This window comes from Babylonia areolata, chromosome 33, assembly GCF_041734735.1.
Source record: "Babylonia areolata isolate BAREFJ2019XMU chromosome 33, ASM4173473v1, whole genome shotgun sequence".
In the NCBI taxonomy this organism is placed as follows: Eukaryota; Metazoa; Mollusca; class Gastropoda; order Neogastropoda; family Buccinidae; genus Babylonia; species Babylonia areolata.
The window spans coordinates 2,908,838-2,929,004 of NC_134908.1; the positions used below are offsets into that span (position 1 = coordinate 2,908,838).

The 20,167-nt window shown below is 43.3% G+C and overlaps 1 protein-coding gene across 2 annotated transcripts in view; it reads right to left on the minus strand.

The window, feature by feature from the left end:
• LOC143276915 (dihydrolipoyllysine-residue acetyltransferase component of pyruvate dehydrogenase complex, mitochondrial-like) overlaps positions 1–20,167 on the minus strand; it is a 90,236-nt gene that overhangs the window by 69,494 nt on the left and 575 nt on the right. The window contains exons 2-12 of one of the 2 annotated variants that reach the window (XM_076581579.1): positions 18,810–18,901; positions 17,124–17,350; positions 15,945–16,238; positions 14,734–14,886; positions 13,387–13,472; positions 10,482–10,622; positions 9,152–9,233; positions 7,910–7,990; positions 6,293–6,367; positions 4,846–4,910; positions 3,236–3,423 (exon numbers count right to left, since the gene is read on the minus strand). In XM_076581579.1, the coding sequence (XP_076437694.1) occupies positions 3,294–3,423; positions 4,846–4,910; positions 6,293–6,367; positions 7,910–7,990; positions 9,152–9,233; positions 10,482–10,622; positions 13,387–13,472; positions 14,734–14,886; positions 15,945–16,238; positions 17,124–17,350; positions 18,810–18,901 (1,426 nt within the window). In that variant the 3' untranslated portion in view covers positions 3,236–3,293. Of the gene's footprint in view, positions 1–3,235; positions 3,424–4,845; positions 4,911–6,292; positions 6,368–7,909; positions 7,991–9,151; positions 9,234–10,481; positions 10,623–13,386; positions 13,473–14,733; positions 14,887–15,944; positions 16,239–17,123; positions 17,351–18,809; positions 18,902–20,167 lie in introns of those variants that run through there. The other variant, XM_076581580.1, reaches the window with a different exon arrangement.

Genomic DNA, 20,167 nt, shown 5'->3' on the forward strand with positions numbered 1-20,167 from the left:
ACCAACATAACTACAAATGGGGCAATCAAATCCCATGAACAATATACTGTCATGTCTTCATAATATGTACAAAAGTCTACATAAACTGCTGAGAAAAAGCTGAAAACTTGTCAAGAGCTCACATATTCTCTCTCTCTCTGTCACAAATGCACACAGACGCTCTTATCTCATATACACATGCACAATATCTCTCTCACATTCACACAAATGTCATGTTCTCACACACATGCAAGCTCTCTCTCTCACTCACAGTCTCCCTCCCTTTCTCTCTCTCACACACACATCTGCATGCTCTCTCTCTCTCTCACACACACACACTATTCTCACACACACACACACATACGTACTCTCTCTCACACGTGTGCTCTCACACTCACAGTCTCCCTCTCTCACATACACAGACATGCATGCTCTCTCTCCCTCTCACACACATACATGCACACCCCCCCCACCCCCCTCCCCCAGACACACACACCCTCTAACACACTCTCCTCACTCTCCCCCACACACACACTTAGTCTCAACAAACCACTCTCTGCACGTTTTGTTGTTGTTGTTGTTTTTTCTCTTTTAATGTCTCTCTTTCTCTCTTCACTTCAATGTCTACAGATGCAGAAAGACAAAAAAAAAAAAAATACTGACCCAACTACATCGTCGCAGATTCTCTTCTTCATCTTCTCCCTTCTTTCATTCAAAGGGATCACGAAAATGGACGAATAACAACGTTAAAAAAAAACAAACAAAAAAAATCAAATATCCCATAGCTTTATACAGCCATTGGAGAAGTGAATTCACATCCACGGTGTCTAAGGATCTGCACAGGAAGGCACGGTGCCTCTGTAGATGTAACAGTATTAACGGCACCAACTAAAAATACTAGGTGCACACATTTTAGATAGATAAACATACCTGATTTACGAAAATAACACAATCGACAAAAACATTTTAAAATACAACATTCACAAACGCATAAATATCAAAGTAACATTTTAAAAATATGTCGTTCATACACCAAATGCTTTAACACCTGTAAGAAAAAAAAAATCATCACCCTGAACAGAAAAAAAGGCAGAAACTGAGTATTCCCCTATACAAAATATGATTTTGTACTCTCATTCGTTCTCATGTACTACCATGTGCACAACACTGTTGTTTGAAAAAAAAAAAAAAAAAAAAAAAAAATCACATTGAAATAACACACACAAAAAAACCCAACAACAATTAAACAACAGAATGCCCCAAAAAATCACAGTGTACTCTCGAAAACAAAGAACAATAACCATACCCAAATCTCAATTACATAATTCTTTAAAAAAAACAAAAAAATCATTATAGATTCGGATAATACTTACAAACAGGAACTATGTTGAAAAAAAAAAAAGAAGAAAAAAAAAAAAGAAAGAAAAAAACACATATAAAAAGGCAGGCAACGGCGATATTACCATTTAGTTGAGCAGATACTATCTGATAGGAATCAACATCATTAACAATCATTCGCTTGCTAGTACAACTCTTACGATATGTGCATGTACTCTATATTCAGCAGAATCCATTCATCTAGCAATTAGAGAGATTCCACACGTGTACCACACCAGCTCATCAAGAGAAGGACAAAAAAAAAAAAAAAAAAAAAAAAAATCTGAGAAAAACTGTAAGGGATATATTGACAACTTACATGACCACAAAAAAAAAAAAAACCACCAAAAGGTTTTGAAGAATACCAACAGAAAACAATTTCAAGGAGTAACGACACTCAATCCCAACAGGGCATATGTACACAACAGGTTCCATTCATGAAACGGACGTTAGGTTTTCACTGAACAAAGAAGTTTTCAATCAATGGCTTTTAGTTCAATCTACCTTATTTCTTTTCTGAATGTTTCCATCCAACACATCCACCCTTCCCTTTTTCCCCTCCCTCCCTGAAGAGCAGAAAAGGGGGGAAAAAAAAGGTGACAGAGACTTTACACACACACCTGACAAAATAAATAAATACAGGCAGAAAAGAGGGTGTCATATATATATATATACATATATATACATATATATGTGTGCGTATGTGTTAGGGTAGCTGTTCGATACACATGTATTGTTAAAATGTATGTACGCAGTGTGTGTGTGTGTGTGTGTGTGCTACATGAATAAGGGGGCACAAATCTTGTTGAAGACCCCCCCCCCCCCCGCCCCCCCACCCAGCCAAACCAATCCTAAAACTTTTGCTCTGTCAGTTATTGTTTGTTGTTGACGAGCATTTGATCGAGCCCGAAGAGAATTTTTCTCTTGCAAACTGCTCGCAGAAGACAATTAAGTTCTTTTACAAATTGAATTGGAATTTGAAAAGAAAAAAAAAAATAGTCCCCCATTTTCATCCATGTGAAAGTCTTATCAACAACAGTTTGGAGGGGGCCAGGTCTCATCATCTTGATTAAAGCATAGAATTCGAAAATGTGCGTCCTCCAACTCAGAAAAAAAAAAAAAAAATTATTCATTCATAGACAGAGGGGATAGGGTGGACAGAGAGAGAGAGAGAGAGAGACCACACACACACACACAGACAGAGAAATCATCACTCATTCTTCTTCACAAACAACTCATCCCTTCTTTTTTTTCTATAGACAATCATTTTCTTCATTTCCATTTTTGCAATACAGCCCAACACAAAGTACAGAAGAAAACTTGAATACACACATACATGCATGCGCACACACACACACACACACAAATATATCTCTGTCCTATGTTCACAAACTTCTGCTCTCTCTTCCCTTGCGGATTATCAAAAGAGTTTTAAAAGAAAAAAAATAAATCGATCCTCAACTTGCTAAACACACACACACATGCACACGAACACATACGCACACACTTCAAGAGAAAAGATAACCTCTTGTCCTTACTTAATACACCCCCAACATCCAAACACCTTACACACACACACACACACACACACACACACATACAGAGAAACACAAAAAGTTCAACAGACAGATCAATCCTCATCCAAAGAAACGCACACACACATACACACACACACACATTCACATAAACACACACACACTCTCTCACACACACAAAACTGAACAGAAAGATCAAATCTTACCAGCCCCCAACACTAAACAAACCCTCCTCCTCCACCTTTCACCGAACCTTTCCGTCATAAAAAAAAAACACTCAAGGACGAACAGGAGGCAAAACGCATGACACATACAAACAAACAAACAAACAAACGAACGAACAAACCCAACACAAGTCGCAGGTTCAAACCCGGCCAACACACACACACCCACGGCGGGGCTCTACAAAAGCATAGTATGAGGCTGCTCCATTAGTTTCCGGAACTCGGCTAACCACTGGGCCCCGACTGCCCCGTCCACCACCCGGTGGTCGCAGCTCAGGGTCACGTTCATCATCGTCGACGCCCGGAACCTGTGGGGTTTAGGGGGTTCAAACATTTTTTTTTTTTTTTACTTTACGTTGCAATGTCACATTCGGGAATGATGTGAAAATTAAAATAGAAACAAAAACATAATAAAACATACAGGAGGAGTTTGTATTATACTCCATGTTTGGTGATACATATACTTACCATGTCAAACTGATGCAAACTAGGCCTATGGGTTTGCTCTGCTTGGGGCCAAAGGAATGATTCAGCGCTTATAGATTTTAGAGGCGTTTGATTGGCTGAGAGCGGGCCGGGCCAGCACTGCTCGTCTTTTCACTGTTAGCCGCGTGAAATTTGGCCAAGCAGAGCAAACCGATAGGCCTAGTTTGCATCAGTTTGACATGGTACAGGATATGACACCAAATTTCTTCTTCTTCTTCTTCAAGGTTCCATGGCATAATAAAACAGATAAAAAGGCAGGCAATGGTGTGACATTACCGTTAACTTGAGCAGATAATATCTGACAGGAATCAATGTCGTAAGCAATCATTCGCTTGCTAGTACAACTCTTTCGATAATTATGTGCATGCACTCTATAATCAGAATTCATTCAATTAGCAATTAGAGAGATTCCACACATATGTGCCATGTGCCACAACAGCTCATCAAGAGAAAAAAAAAAGAAAAAAAGAGAAAAAAAAAAAAACTGTAAGGAAAATATTAACATCTTTACAAGCAATGACAAAAACACAGCAATTCAATATACATCATGTTTTTTTCATTTTGGTTTGAACATTTCCTTAACTCAAGAAACAAAACAAAAAAAACAAAAAAAACAAAAAATCTTGAAAAGAAAATTCTGTTGGATTTGGTTTTGAAACATCTTAAATCCAAGGAGCAAGACAGAAACACATCTTTCAGTACACGCGACAAAGTCTTGAAAAAAAAAAAAAAAATCACCCCCACCACCATCCCTCAAGATTCCCCTCTCCACTTCATAATAATAAGAATAATAATAATAATGATAGTATTTATACAGCGCTGAATCTTGTGCAGAGACAAATCTAAGCGCTTTCACACCAGTCATTTACATGCATGCAAAACTCTTCACCCTGATTCCCACCACCCTCCAACCACCCCCCCCCCCCCCCTCCTCCAACCCTCCTCGCTCCCCCCCCCCAATTCCCTAAACGCCCCCCCCCTTCTCCCACCCCATTCCTTCCCTATACCCCCCCCCCCAGCCCCTGATTCAACACCCACCCACAGATTCCCATGCCCCCCCCCCACACCCCTCCCGTCCCATCCCTCCTCTCCTGGTTCCCCATCACCTCCCCACCTCAACTTGCCCTCCATCTGACATCACACCCTCCCCCCACCCCCCACTGTCCTCCCCCCACCTCTGACTCACCATTCCCTATCCAGACCCCCCCAGAATTCCTCCCCCTTCCCCTCACCCCCCAACTCACCCAGTGTCGGAGGAGTCACTGGCCACCAGCTGTCTGTCCGCCCCTCCCACCGCCAGAATGCACGCCTGGGACACACAGCACACGTCACACAACAGTCATGACAATATACCGCACGCTCGTCGCACAAACATTCAATTTGATAATCTCTTTAGATCGCAACAGTCACAACACTCGACACACCAGCTTGTCCAAAACAATCATGCAAGGCACCATCGAGGGCGGGAGAAGAAGAGGAAGACAGCGGAAAAGAACTGGCATGAGAACATCAAACAAACAATGGACCGGACTCCACACACGTGAGCTGCTGCCAGCGGCTGCCGACAGAGACAGATGGAGAAGGGAGGTTGCGTCTGCGGTCCTCAGGCTTCCCCCAACGACAACTTTCTAGTTATGGGCCTGAGGTTGAGGAGGAGGTTGAGAAGTCATGAGAATATACCGCACGCTTGTCGTACAAACATTCAACTGATAATCTCTTTAAATCGCAACAGTCATGAGAATATACCGCACACTTGTCGCACAAACATTCAACTGATAATCTCTTTAAATCGCAACAGTCATGAGAATATACCGCACGCTTGTGGCACAAACATTCAATTTGATAATCTCTTTGGATCACAACAGTAATGAGAATATACCGCACGCTTGACGCACAAACATTCAATTGATAATCTCTTTAGATCGCAATAGTCATGAGAATATACCACATGCTTGTGGCACAAACATTCAATTGATAATCTCTTTAGATCACAATAGTAATGACAATATACAGCACGCTTGTTGCACAAACATGCAATTGATAATCTCTTTAGATCACAATAGTAATGAGAATATACTGCACACTTGCGGCACAAACATTCAATTTGATAATCTCTTTAGATCGCAATAGTAATGAGAATATACCGCACGCTTGCGGCACAAACATTCAACTGATAATCTCTTTAGATCACAACAGTAATGAGAATATACCAGCACGCTTGTGGCACAAACATTCAATTTCATAATCTCTTTACAGCGATTAATACATGAGCATTCAAAGGCAAAATAGTAACGGCCAACAATCTGCGTGAAACATAAAAGACGTGCATTCCTTGCAGTGAAAGAACGGATGCTGAACTGTGCTCTGTGCTCCTCACATGGAAAGATGCATGCACAAACAAACAATACTGCAAAGCGTACAACAGCACTTGAAGACGTGCAAGGGGAAAAAATAATAACACATACACAGATACAAGTAGACAACACGACAGAAGACAATACTACAAATTGAAACGTGAACAATCACACTAAAAAGAAAGCAAAGAAAAAAAAAAAAACCCACCTCTACGCACATAAATGCTCATGTGCACGAACACACACACACTCTCAGTGCGCACACACACACACACACACACAGATGCACACACACACACACGCGCGTGCGCACGCTACAGACACACACGCTACAGACCTGTGGAGGATTGATGATGGCAGTGAAGTGTTTGATGCCAAACATGCCCAGGTTAGAGATGGTGAAAGTGCCTCCCTGTCGACATCGCCAGCATCATCATCATCATCAACATTGTCATCATCATCAAACAGCAATAAAACTACTACTACTACTACTACTACTACTACTACTGCTGCTGATAAGAAGAAGACACAAGTACCATAGCCACTACAACCACTGATCAGAAGAAGAGGAAGAAGAAGACTACGAAGAAGTAGACAATTTTTTTTTTTTTTTTCTTTTTTCATTCGTGGGCTGCAACTCCCACATTCACTCGTACACACGCGAGTGGGCTTTTACGCGTATGACCGTTTCTACCCCGCCATGTAGGCAGCCATACTCCGCTTTCGGGGGTGTGCATGCTGGGTATGTTCTTGTTTCCATAACCCACCGAACGCTGACATGGATTACAGGATCTTTAACGTGCCGTATTTGATCTTCTGCTTGCCGTATACACACGAAGGGGGTTCAGGCACTAAGCAGGTCTGCACATATGTTGACCTGGGAGATCGTAAAAATCTCCACCCTTTACCCACCAGGCGCCGTCACCGTGATTCGAACCCGGGACCCTCAGATTGAAAGTCCAACGCTTTAACCACTCGGCTATTGTGCCCGTCCCTTTGAAGTAGACAATAAAGGAGGAGGAGGATGAAGAAGAAGACAAAGATGAAGAAGAAGAAGAATACGAAGAAGACGACGAAGAAGCAAGGCGAAGATGAAGAAACAGAAGAAGAGACGACGACGAAGAAGACAAAGAACCAAGAAGAAGACAAAGACAAAGAACCCGAAGAAGAAGGAAAGAAAAGAAAAACAAAAGAATACAAAGAAGAATCAGCACAAGAAGAATACCACTACAGCCACTAACTAATAAAACTACTAATTTTAAGTTTCAAGGCGTGAAAACTCTCCAATTTAGAAAAATAACATTAAAAAAAAAAAAAAAAAAAAAAAAAAATGATCAGCCGACGACAACCCAGTACTTCATGCAACCTCCCCCCCCCCCTTCCCCCCCCCACCCTCCTCCCCCCCAAAAAAAATCCGAACCAAACACGCCGAAAAACCTTCAAGTGGATCTCTTACATTTGGACAACCTTTCATCATACAGCGAGAGCTGAATTCTCCCGATCCACTCTTGAGCCAAACAAGCGTCAATCGTCACACACGTCACCCATGCTCTCCCATCATCACAGCCTTGCTTGCCTTGACCACCAGGTGGCCTCAGCTGCTCTGAATCAGTCTCACCAGTCAATCTTCTCTCCGAGCTACCTAACATCTGTGCGCCCCGCCCACGCATGCGCCCGCCCGCACGCACACACACATGCACACACACACACACACTTTCTGGCAGACTGGTACAAATGCGTAACTAAATAAAGAGGAACAACTTGTTGTTGAACGAGTTTTGAAGAAGAAGACAAAGAACCATCACCACACACACACACACATAGATAAAACAAACAAAACAGAATAAATAACGATAAAAACATTCCATTCCTATTAAAGAAAGAAAAAAAAAGAAAAAAAAAAAAAAGGAAATGCAAATCAAAAGGGAAGGAACTCTCTCACCCACACACCCACCTGGAATTCATGGGGCTGCAGCTTTCCCTCCCTTGCCCTGGTGGCCAGAGACACCACTTCCTGGCCAATGGACGACAAGCCCTGCCCACAACCCACCACCACCACCACTTAAGACATCCTCCTTCACCACTCTAAAAATGTGTTATGTGTTTGTGTATTGTGTGCGCGTGCGTTTATGTAAGTTTGTGCCTGCCTATGTGTGCGTATGTGTTAGGGTAGCTGTTAGATACACATGTATTGTTAAAATGTATGTACGCAGCGTGTGTCTGTGTGCATGTGCGTGTGTGTAGTCATATTTTGGTGTGTGTATGTAACATAGATGTAATGTTTTATGTTAACAAAGCGTTTTTGTAAAGCACCTAGAGCTGATTTCTGGATAGTGTGCTATATAAGTATCCATTATTATTATTATTATTGTGTGATTAGCTCATGCTTGCGGTTTTGTTTTTTTGTTTTGTTTTTTGTCTAACAACTTCAGCAGGTTGTCAGCAACTTGATTTCCAACCGATGATTGTCAATAAAACCAAAGGAAAGTATCCAGTCCCTTCTTTACTAAGGGAAGTCATTATAACAATTTTTTTTTTTAAATTGCACATCGTGATCGATGTCGTCAAACATTATAACCACCACCACCACCATCACTGCTGTCACTACCACATCCCTGCCTTCTGCTCACTTCGAAAATAAAATAATAATAATGTTACTGAAAATGATAACAAAACAACAGCAACAACAATTACAATAATCATCATCATCATAGTCATGATAATAATGGAAGCTTGTACAGCCGTCTAGCCAGAAAACAGCACGAGAAGCCTGACAAAACACATGACATTATACACACTACGTCAAAGAACGTGTGTGTGTGTGTGTTTGTGTGTGTGTGTGTGAGAGAGAGAGAGAGAGGGAGACTGTGACTGAGAGAGAGCTTGCATGTGTGTGTGTGTTTGTGCGCGCATGTGTGTGTGTATTGTGCACAGTGATTTCTGTGCGTGTCTGCACAGACTTCAGTGTTTGGCTGGATGTCTTGTGCAGAGTTATGGATTCAGGTTTTTGAAAAAAAAATTTTAGTGCTTAAATGTATGTTTTGCCTTGTCTGTATAGTGCGACGGAGCATGTTTTTTTATGGAAAGGCATACATTAAATGCATCATTATCATTTTTTTTTCTTCTTATTATCATTATCATCAAAGTAGTAGTAATAGTAATGGTAGTAGTAGTAGTAGTAGCAGCAATAAATCACCTTGGTGTCAGCCCCAAATACAATGGGAGTTATCAGCCCATTCTCTGTTGCCACGGCAACGTTGACGTCCACACTGTTGTATCTGCACACACCAAGTCCCAGTGAATACATGTTTTGCTCTTGTTTTTTTTTTTTTTTTTAAGCTTCACATACATTATTTACCTGAAGATCTTGTCATCAGGCCCATCCACATGTAATGTGTGGCTTATGTTCAAACGTGTGCGTGTGTGTGTGCACGCACGTGCCTACGTGTGTGTGTGTGAGTGTGCACGCACAAGTTCTTATACTGTTATGCACACGTATGTGTCTAAAATTCTACTGTATCTGTCTGTGTTTGTGTACGATTTTTTATTTGTTTGTACCTTTTTTTATAAAAAGCACTATCACCCCCCCCCCCCCTCCCCCCCTACACCTCCCAATATTCCTTGTAACCCAGATACACTTGGCAATAAAGACATATTCCGTTCTATTCTATCATTATTGACGCTTATGTAGAGCCCATCTTTGGTCAGGGGCCAAGATCTATATGAGCTTTTTTACAAAAACACGGGAGTTATTTGCATAACAGGCTGTCCGCCCAGCTGGGACAGAGCCGACAGACGGCGGCCTTCAGGCGTTCCATCTATTCGTTTCCTGTGCCAGGCTTCGGTCACATTCACGCACACATTCTCCCTCCCTCCCTCTCTCTCTCTCTCTCTTTCTGTCTTTCTTCATCTCTTACCTGCAAACACACACACAAACACACACACACAGAGTATTTACCCAACCCCTCCAAATAATATCTCACTTTCTCTCCATCTCTGCCCCCCCCCCCCCCCCCCCTCACCCCCTCCTCTTCCCTCTGTCTCTCCCTTGCCCATCTCTCATCTCTCTCTCCCTCCCTTCCTCCCTCTCTCTCCCTTGCTTACTGTCTTGACAAAGCCATCGTGTCGTGATGAGTTAAGTTGACTTCCAAAGAAATCCCCCTAACTCTTTCAAATAATGTCCCGCTCTTCCTCTCTCTCTCTCTCTCCCCCTCCTACTCTCTCTCTCCCTCCCTCCCTCCACCACCCCCTCTCTCCCCCACTTCCCTGCCCGCCCCCCTCCCCCCACTTTACTTACTGCCCAATAAAGCCATCCTGTCATAATGAGTTGGTTTCCAGAACTTTTCTACAGGCCAGTGCACACACACACACACACACATACACACACACACAAATTCCGCAAACCCTTAAAAAAAACAATGCCCCCCCTCATCCCCACACTCCCCCCTCCCTCCACCCCCACCACCCCTCCTCCTTCCCCAACCCCCTGCTTCCCCCCCCCACACCCCCCCACTCTCCTTGCTTACTGTCTGATGAAGCCATCCTGCCAGGAGGAGTTGGCCTCGGGGACCTTCTTGCAGGCGAGGGCCGAGGCCTTGATGATGAAGTCGTTGACGGACAGCTTGCCCCCGGACTTGGCCAGGACCTCGTTCAGCTCTTTGCGCAACCTGACCCACATATAATAATAATAATAATAATAATAATGGGAAATTTTCTATCTAAAATTACGTTTAAATAACATACTTACCGTGACCCAACTAGTGCAGACTCCGGCAGGGGTCTGACATTCCTGTCCTGTGCAAACTACTATCCGCCTATGCGGAGAAAATGGGAGAACTACGGCCGATAACCTCCCGGAAGTAGGTAACGTCCCCTTTGTCCCCCTGGCTAGCGCCCTCTTTTGCCGGCAGCCATCTCGACACCTGTTCCTGTGCACTTCATACGGTTAAGTTTTTCGCATTTTCTATCTGTCTATCGATTCTTTGGCGTTTCTGTTTTGTGTCCAATTATGTCTTCAAACAGGTCGCATAGCGCTGGACCTTGCGCAGAGACAAATCAAAGCGCTTTCGCACCAGTCATTCACACGCATGCATAACTCTAAAACTGTAGAAACTAAAGACAAGGAAGAGGCAGGCAAGGGAGGCTATTTTGGGAAGAGGTGGGGTTTTAAGGCCAGACTTGGAAAGAGCTGAGTGTGGAGACTTGAAGCGAAAAAGGAAGTTCATTCCAATCGCAAAGTCCAGAAACAAAGAACGAACAGCGGCCAACAGTCGAGAGTGTATGTGTGTGTGTGTGTGTGTGTGGAGTCAAGTCAAGATTTTATTTTGTGATGGTAAATTCAATAACAACTGCTTTTTTTAATTTTTTTTTTTACATCAAGCCATATGGAAAAATATTTATAAGAGAGAGAGAGAGAGAGAGAGAGAGAGAGAGAGAGAGAGAGAGTACATACAAGAATAGTGTGATAATGAAACAGAGAGAGAGAGAGAGAGAGAGAGAGAGAGAATATATACAAGAATAGTGTGATAATGAAATACATAGAGAAAGAGAGAGAGGGAGAGAGAGAGAGAATATATACAAGAATAGTGTGATAATGAACTACAGAGAGAGTGCGGAGTGAGGGAGGGAGAGAGAGAGAGTGTGTGTGTGTGCGTGCGTGCACACCTGAGAGTGTATATGTATGTGTGTGTGTGTGTGAGTGGGTGAGTTTGTGTGCGTGCGTGTTGTGTTTTGTGTGTGTGTGTGATAGAGAGAGAGAGAGAGAGAGAGAGAGAGAGAGAGAGAGAGAATGTGTAGTGTCTGTGTGTGTGTGTGTGTGTGTGTGTACTTAAATCTGTGCTTGAGTGTTTGGTTGGCTGACTGTATAATCATGGTTGGGCATGCATATTTTTTTTCCCCCATTCTAGTGTTCAACTGCATGTTTTAAACATCAGTATTTACACTGTACAGTGTAATGGAGCACATTTTACATGGAAAGGCACTTTATCAATAAATTAATAATAATAATCATTATATATATATATATATATATATATATGCATTATTTCTTATCCTGAACTGATAGGAAATTTTCACAGGAGTCATGATGGCTGCCGGAAAAAGAGGGCGCTAGCCAGCTGGACAAAGGGGAGGTTACCTACTTCCAGGAGGTTATCGGCCGTAGTTTCGTTTTCTCCGCATAGGCGGATAGTAGTTTGCACAGGACAGGAATGTCAGACCCCTGCCGGAGTCTGCACTAGTTGGGTCACGATTAAGTATGTGTAATTAAATTTTAATTTTCATCAACTTACTAATGATATCCAGACAAAACAAAAAAAAACAAAAAAAAAAGGATGACAATGCAAGGTTATCATTTCCAAGTGTTGATAAGAGGAGAGCATGGTGATGAATGCTTTCTACACTGCCATCTTCAATAACTCTGGACCTGTGACATGCTACATGCCTGCTACTTCTTCTTCTTCTTTGTTCATGGGCTGCAACTCCCACGTTCACTCGTATATACACGAGTGGGCTTTTACGTGTATGACCGTTTTTACCCCACCATGTAGGCAGCCATACTCCGCTTTCGGGGGTGTGCATGCTGGGTATGTACTTGTTTCCATAACCCACCGAACACTGACATGGATGACAGGATCTTTAATGTGCGTATTTGACCTTTTGCTTGCGTATACACACGAAGGAGGGGGGACAGGGGGGGGGGGGGGGTTCAGGCACTAGCAGGTCATCACATATCTTGACCTGGGAGATCGGAAAATTCTCCACACTTTACCCACCAGACGCCATCAACCGAGATTTGAACCCTATGCGGAGAAAACGAAAGCAACTACGGCCGATAACCTCCCGGAAGTAGGTAACCTCCCTTTTGTCCCCCTGGCTAGCGCCCTCTTTTTCCGGCAGCCATCCTGTTCCTGTGCTCTCCATACGGCTAAGTTTTTTTCGTATTTTCTGTCTGTCTGTCAATTCTCTGGCATAAAATTACGTTTAAACTAACAATGCTTAACCGTGACCCACAAGTGCAGACTCCGGCAGGGGTCTGACATTCCTGTCCTGTGCAAACTACTATCCGCCTGAGCAGAAAAAAAATGAAAGCAGCTACGGCCGATAGCTTCGTTTTCGTGCTCCCAGAGTCTGTAAACAGCTCACCTAAAATAACACCAACTGCACCGAGCAAGAATAAACGAAATGAGAATAGCGTGTCAGTATGAGAATACTCGTACCAGGTCCACAGGGGAAGTAACCATGGTACAAATTAACTCTTACCTGGAGTAGAAAGAGTTAACTATGATCACAAACAAGGTCCCCCCCCCCCCCCCACCCCCACCCCACACACAAAATATTTTTCGGGATTGCTGTCAAAGACTATGGGACCTTTAACCCTTTACGCTCTTAACATTCACTGTGTCAGAAGCAGCACTGATGTTAGTAAGTTACCTCAACACGTTGTCCACGTTGACGTCAATGGTCAGGTAATAATGGGGGATAGTCTGCTTGGACAGCGACAAACGCTTGGCAATCACCTGCCAAAAACAACAACAACAATTGAATAAAAACAGAAAAGAAAATGGCCATCATAAAACTAAAAGCAAGGTAATAGAAAAAGAAAAGAAAAAAATTTCTTGGCAATAACCTGCCTCCCCCCCCCCCCCCCCCCGCTCATGCCTACCAAAAAACAAACAATAACATACACTACAAACACTGAAATAATAACAATAATGATAAAGAGAATAGTCATGCTATGCTAAAACAAAAGAGAAAAGAAGAGAGTGGATTTGAGGCTCATGACAACAACGCCAGTCATCATCATCATCATCGTCACAATCCCACTCTTGGTAATAATCATCACATACATAAATTTATATTGCACCTTTCCTTACATTATTTGTTGTTTGTTTGTATTTGTATTTCTTTTTATCACAACAGATTTCTCTGTGTGAAATTCGGGCTGCTCTCCCCAGGGGAGAGCGCGTCACTACACTACAGCGCCACCCGTTTTTTGTTTTGTTTTGTTTTTTTAATTTTCCAGCGTGCAGTTTTATTTGTTTTTCCTTTCGAAGTGGATTTTTCTACAGAATTGTGCCGGGAACAACCCTTTTGTTGCCATAGGTTCTTTTATGTGTGCTAAGTGCATGCTGCACACGGGACCTCAGTTTATCGTCTCATCCGAATGACAAACGTCCAGACCACCACTGAAGGTCTAGTGGCGGGGGGGAGAAAATATCAGCGGTTAAGCTGCGATTCGAACTAGAGCACTCAGATTCTCTCGCTTCCTAAGTGGATGCATTACCTCTAGGCCATCGCTCTAGGCCATCACTCCGTAAGAACTCACAGTGCTTTACAAATTACACACACACACAAACTTACACACAAAACACAAACGCAGCTAAAGAACTGCAACAATTTTCCACACACAGACGCCAAACACAACAGACCTGTCTAACGTTGGAGGTGGCGATATCGACGAACTCCACTCCCCCTGCCCTCCACCCCCTCCCCCACACCTCCCCACTCCCTCTACACACACACACACACACATAATTATACTCACACACACACACACACACACAATGACAATAGTAACTTCTTTCCACACAGACATGACAGACCTGTCTAACGTTGGAGGTGATTGTATCGACAAACTCCACTCCCCCTGCCCTCCACCCCCTCCCCCACACTTCTTCTACACACACACACACACATAATTATACTCACACACACACATACACACACACACTGCTGAATGACAATAGTAACTTCTCTCCACACACAGACACGACAGACCTGTCTAATGTTGGAGGTGGCGATATCGACAAACTCTGCCCCAGCAGGCATGGCTACACTGGGCATGCCCAGAGGGGCTGGGGCTGCTCCCGGCGTGAAGCTCAGCACGTCCTGGGCTCGGATCTGACCCTCGGGGCCGCTGCCAGACACTTGCTGCTCACCGGGACAACACAACGACGACAAAAATGTGTGAGTACTCATCACATAATGATTAGTCACCTGTTTACGATCAACAAAAAAACTGACCACCCATATTTGTTAATTTTGTTCGATATTCGTAAGACATGTATGTGATGCTCACTTAATGTGAACATACTTTAACTCTCTCCATACGAACAGTGAAAGAGAAGACGTTAACAGTGTTTCACCCCAATTACCACCATCAAAATATTGCAAGCGGAAGGCTCTTATGCTGAAGAGGTGAATGTTGACAAAGAATACCACAATTCTGACGACGGAAGCTAAAGGTTGGGTCATTGAGACACCCACTGGACATCCGAGGGGTCTGTGTAGAGGAGAAGAGAGGACTGGCCGTACTGAGTGAGTTAAGGTCCTTGACAGACTATTCCCTAACAGTTTGTACAAGATCTTTAGAAATGAATGGCAACACTATGACAATAACCAACCTTTGTATGGCAGCTTGGCTGTTTCTGTCAGTCTGTTTATCCTTTTTTTTCTTTCCTTTTCATGCTGTTTTTTTCTTTCTTTTTTTTTGTTCTAAATGTCCTTTAAGTTGCTGTGGTTGTAAAATGTTGACTTATCAAAATGGAATTTTAAAAAATGTTTAAAAAAAAAAAAAAAGAAAAAAAAAAGAAAAAAAAGTTTTTGACTATGATCATCAATGTGCTCCAGACACTTGCTGCTCACAGACAACAAGACGACGTGCATGATGTGTGTGTGTGACTATGATCATCATCAATATAGTGTGCACTTACGTCTGCAGTTAACACATGCAGGCACATGTATTGCAAAACAGATTCCACGCACACAAGCACAGCCCCCCCCCCCCCCACTCCCCCTCCCCACACACACACACACCTTGTGAATGGAGACAGTTACCACTCTTTACTCTTTGTTAATCATTTGCTCTCTTAGACTCAGTGTTCTTTTTATTTCAAACCCTCTACCAGAGCTTGGTCTCTCTCTCTCTCTCTCTCAAAACATAAAAAAAAATTTTAAAAATAAAATAAACCACCAAAAAGTCTTCCCACCTTCAAGTCCACACCCTTCTCAGACGCCAAAGTCTTGGCGAAGGGCGTGGCGAAGATCCGACTCCCTGACGCGCCGACGCCCGGTGCAGGTGCAGGAGCAGGAGCCGGCGGGGCTGCTGCCGCAGGTGCTGGTGCAGGAGCAGGTGCAGCAGCAGGAGCAGCAGCAGCAGCGGGAGCAGCAGCAGCAGGAGCCGATGAAGCCTTGGCACCCACCAGGCTGTCATCCTCGGGGCTGGGCACGAAGTCCTTGAAGGCCGCCAGACCGTCCTCGCTGGTCACGATGATGCACATCAACTGGAGGGCAATAGAACGGAACAAAAATAATAAATAAATAAATTAATAAATAAATAAATAAATAATGTTTCACACTGTTTCAATCTTCTTCTTCTGCGTTCACTCGTATGCACACGAGTGGGATTTTACGTGTATGACCGTTTTTACCCCGCCATGTAGGCAGCCATACCCCGTTTTCAGGGGTGTGCATGCTGGGTATGTTCTTGTTTCCATAACCCACCGAACGCTGACATGGATTACAGGATCTTTAACGTGCGTATTTGATCTTCTGCTTGCATATACACACGAAGGGAGTTCAGGCACTAGCAGGTCTGCACATATGTTGACCTGGGAGATCGTAAAAATCTCCACCCTTTACCCACCAGGCGCCGTCACCGTGATTCGAACCCGGGACCCTCAGATTGACAGTCCAACGCTTTAACCACTCGGCTATTGCGCCCGTCTACACTGTTTCAATAATCTTTTCCATATGTCATTTTCAATATATATGAAAACATACGCAATAGTGAATGCACATCTACTGGTGGATAAACGGTACTCAGGAACAAACCCATGTCAAATTATCGGTATAAGCACAAGCCCAGAACTACCTTTTTTTTTTTTTTTTTTGAGGAAACGTCTGGGTTTGTTCCTATGAACCTTTTTATCTGCCTGTGTGCTAGCTCAATTGGTAGCATAAGCAGCACTGATTTTCAGTTACTTCTCTCTGTTGTTGTTTAACCCTTTACTCTCCTCGCCTCATCGTTCTTTACATAACATGCAATACAGTAGGACACAGTCTGGACAACAGTTGCCGCGCCTCTGCTGCTCCGACGGCCACAGTCATCATAGTAAGTCAGACACACCACCCACCGACTATCACAACAACGGAAAAAAACCTCCCACCTTTCCCAGAGGGATGTCCTTGGTCCCGGCGGGGATGCAGATCTTGGCCAGGAAGCCCTCCTCGCTGGACTCGAACCCCATGGTGGCCTTGTCCGTCTCAATCTCGGCCAGCAGGTCCCCCTCGGCCACGCGGTCCCCCTCCTTCTTCTGCCAGTTGATGATGGTGCCGCTCTCCATGGTCGGCGACAGGGCCGGCAGGGTGATTTTGTAGTGCTCCGGTAGGTCACCTGGCAGGTGAGGTTTTCATTAAAATTCATACATATATATATATATATATATATATATTTAGCATATATTCAAGAAAATGACAGGCGCAAAAACCGAACGGTTAAAGCGCTGGACTTTCAATCTGAGGGTCCCGCGTTCGAATCCTGGATAACGGCGCCTGGTGGGTGAAACTGAAAGGTGGAGATATTTCCCATCTCCCAGGACAACATGTCTTGCGGACCTGCATGTGCCTGAACCCCCTTCGTGCGTATACACCCAAGCAGAAGATCAAACATGCACAGGCAAAGATCCTGTAATCCATGTCAGCGTTCGGTGGGTTATGGAAACAAGAACATACTGAACCCCCTTCGTGTGTATACACCCAAGCAGAAGATCAAATATGCACAGGCAAAGCTCCTGTAATCCATGTCAGTGTTCGGTGGGTTATGGAAACAACAACATACTCAGCATGCACCCCCTGAAAATGGCATGTGGCAGCTTACATGGCTAGGTAAAAATGGTCATATATGTAAAGCCCACTCATGTACATACAAGTGAACGTGGGAGTTGCAGCCCACGAACAACGAAGAAGAAGAAGAAGATACTACAAAATAAGATACAGGCCACAGAGATTAGATGCTTCTGGAAGAACCTTGGCATAACATACAGGGACCACATCACAAACGATGAAGCGCGTAGAAGAGTCAAACAAGCTACAGTATAAGGCCACATCATTGATGATCTACTGACCACTGTAAAGAAAAGGAAACTGAAGTGGCATGGCCACGTCTCGCCTTCATCAAGACTGGCCAAGACCTTCCTGCAGGGAACAGTGCAGGGAGTAAGGAGAAGAGGCAGGCAGAAGAAGAGATGGGAGCACAATATCTCAGAGTGGACAGGTCTAACCCTGAGTGAGAGAGTCACTGTGTTCATGCACGTATGTTTGTTATACAGAATGTGGTTCTATCAATATTTGCCTGAGTCAGTGAGTATGTATGCACTCATATGTTCAACAGTTAGTGTGTGAATGCGTGCTAGTCAAATGCGTGCAAGTCATGTGTGTGTATATATGTGTGAAGACACAGAGAGAGAGAGAGAGAGAGAGAGAGAGGAGAGAGAGAGAGAGAGAGAGAGAGAGAGAGAACAGAGACAGAGAGACACAGAGAGAGAGAGAGAGAGAGAGAGAGAGAGAGAGAGAGAGAGACAAAGACAGAGAAACAGAGAAAAAAAACAATCTGTGCATGTGAGTGTACTTGCATCATGTCACTCATTTTCTCTGCACACCTTTTAAATGTACATCACACACACACACACACACACACACACACACATACAAGTTGCCATCCATTCTCAAAAACACTGTTTGCATGCACGTCAAACATTCTCAACAAGTATCCTTATTTTCAAACCACACCTTTACACACACACATGCAACTACAAACATAATCAATTTCCAGTCAGACAACGAAAGATGTATACCTGAACTGTAGAACCGTCGAGGCTGTGATGCATATTGTAGAGGTTCCCGAAACTGACTAACTGGAGACGATCCTAGTGCACTAGCAGCCAACCTGCAATCATCAAACAAAGAAACTAATTCCTTTCAACTCATTTCAGTAAAAAGGACTCTATTTTCTACTTCAAGCGATTAAAACAGAAAATTTTCTTTCAGCTCATTCCAAAACCAGTGCTCACCAGCAAAGAATAAAATGACATGAAAAGAAACGACTGAGAAACCGGCGTTCCCTTCCCTGACCACCACACAAAACATCAATCATCATGAAAAAGGTAAACATCCTGGTAAGCGAATGTAACATTTCAAGCTACAATTGAAACAGAAATAACTGAAAACCCCACGGACACACCCTTCCTTGATGACTATAATTTTACATATCAATCACCATATAAAAGGACAAGTATTCAGTAAGATAATCCGAACACGTTATGGCACTTGCATACATGAAATAAAAAGAAATCAATAACTTGTACACCCTTCCATCACCACTTCACAGACATCAATCATGGTGTAAAACTAATGCAAAAGGAAAACACTGATGTAACATTGTAAGACAAATATAACTTTTTAAGACATCACTTTACAGCTGACAGGTATAAAACTGCAACTTAGGTACCTTCTTCTTCTTCTTCTGCGTTCACTTGTATGCACACAATTGGGCTTTTACGTGTATGTAGGCAACCATACTCCGTTTTCAGGGGTGTGCATGCTGGGTATGTTCTTGTTTCCATAACCCACCAAACGCTGACATGGATTACAGGATCTTTAACATGCCTATTTGATCTCCTGCTTGCATATACACACGAAGGGGGTTCAGGCACTAGCAGGTCTGCACATATGTTGATCTGGGAGATCGGAAAAATCTCCACCCTTTACCCACCAGGCGCCGTCACCGTGATTCGAACCCGGGACCCTCAGATTGACAGTCCAACGCTTTAACCACTCAGCTATTGCGCCCGTCAACTTAGGTACCAACTAACCAAGCATGCAATAACCCCGCCTCTACCCATCCATAGCAAAAAGAAAAAAAAAAGAAGAAAGAACACCATGCATTCATGCATTATCCATAGATCTCTAATATTAATATATCTTGTCAGATGACAGAGTGTCACCTCTGTATTACACATATTCTTTTGCCACACATATTTTTCAATGAGCAACTGTATCTAAACCATGCTTAGGACATTATGTCTTCGGAATCTTTAAAAAACAACAACAACGTTCCTTGATTCTATGTCTAGGGCATTTTTTACAGACCATTCTTAGTGTTTGAAAGTGTGTGTCCTTGTACAAATGGGACAGCAGCTGAAGAATATGCTGC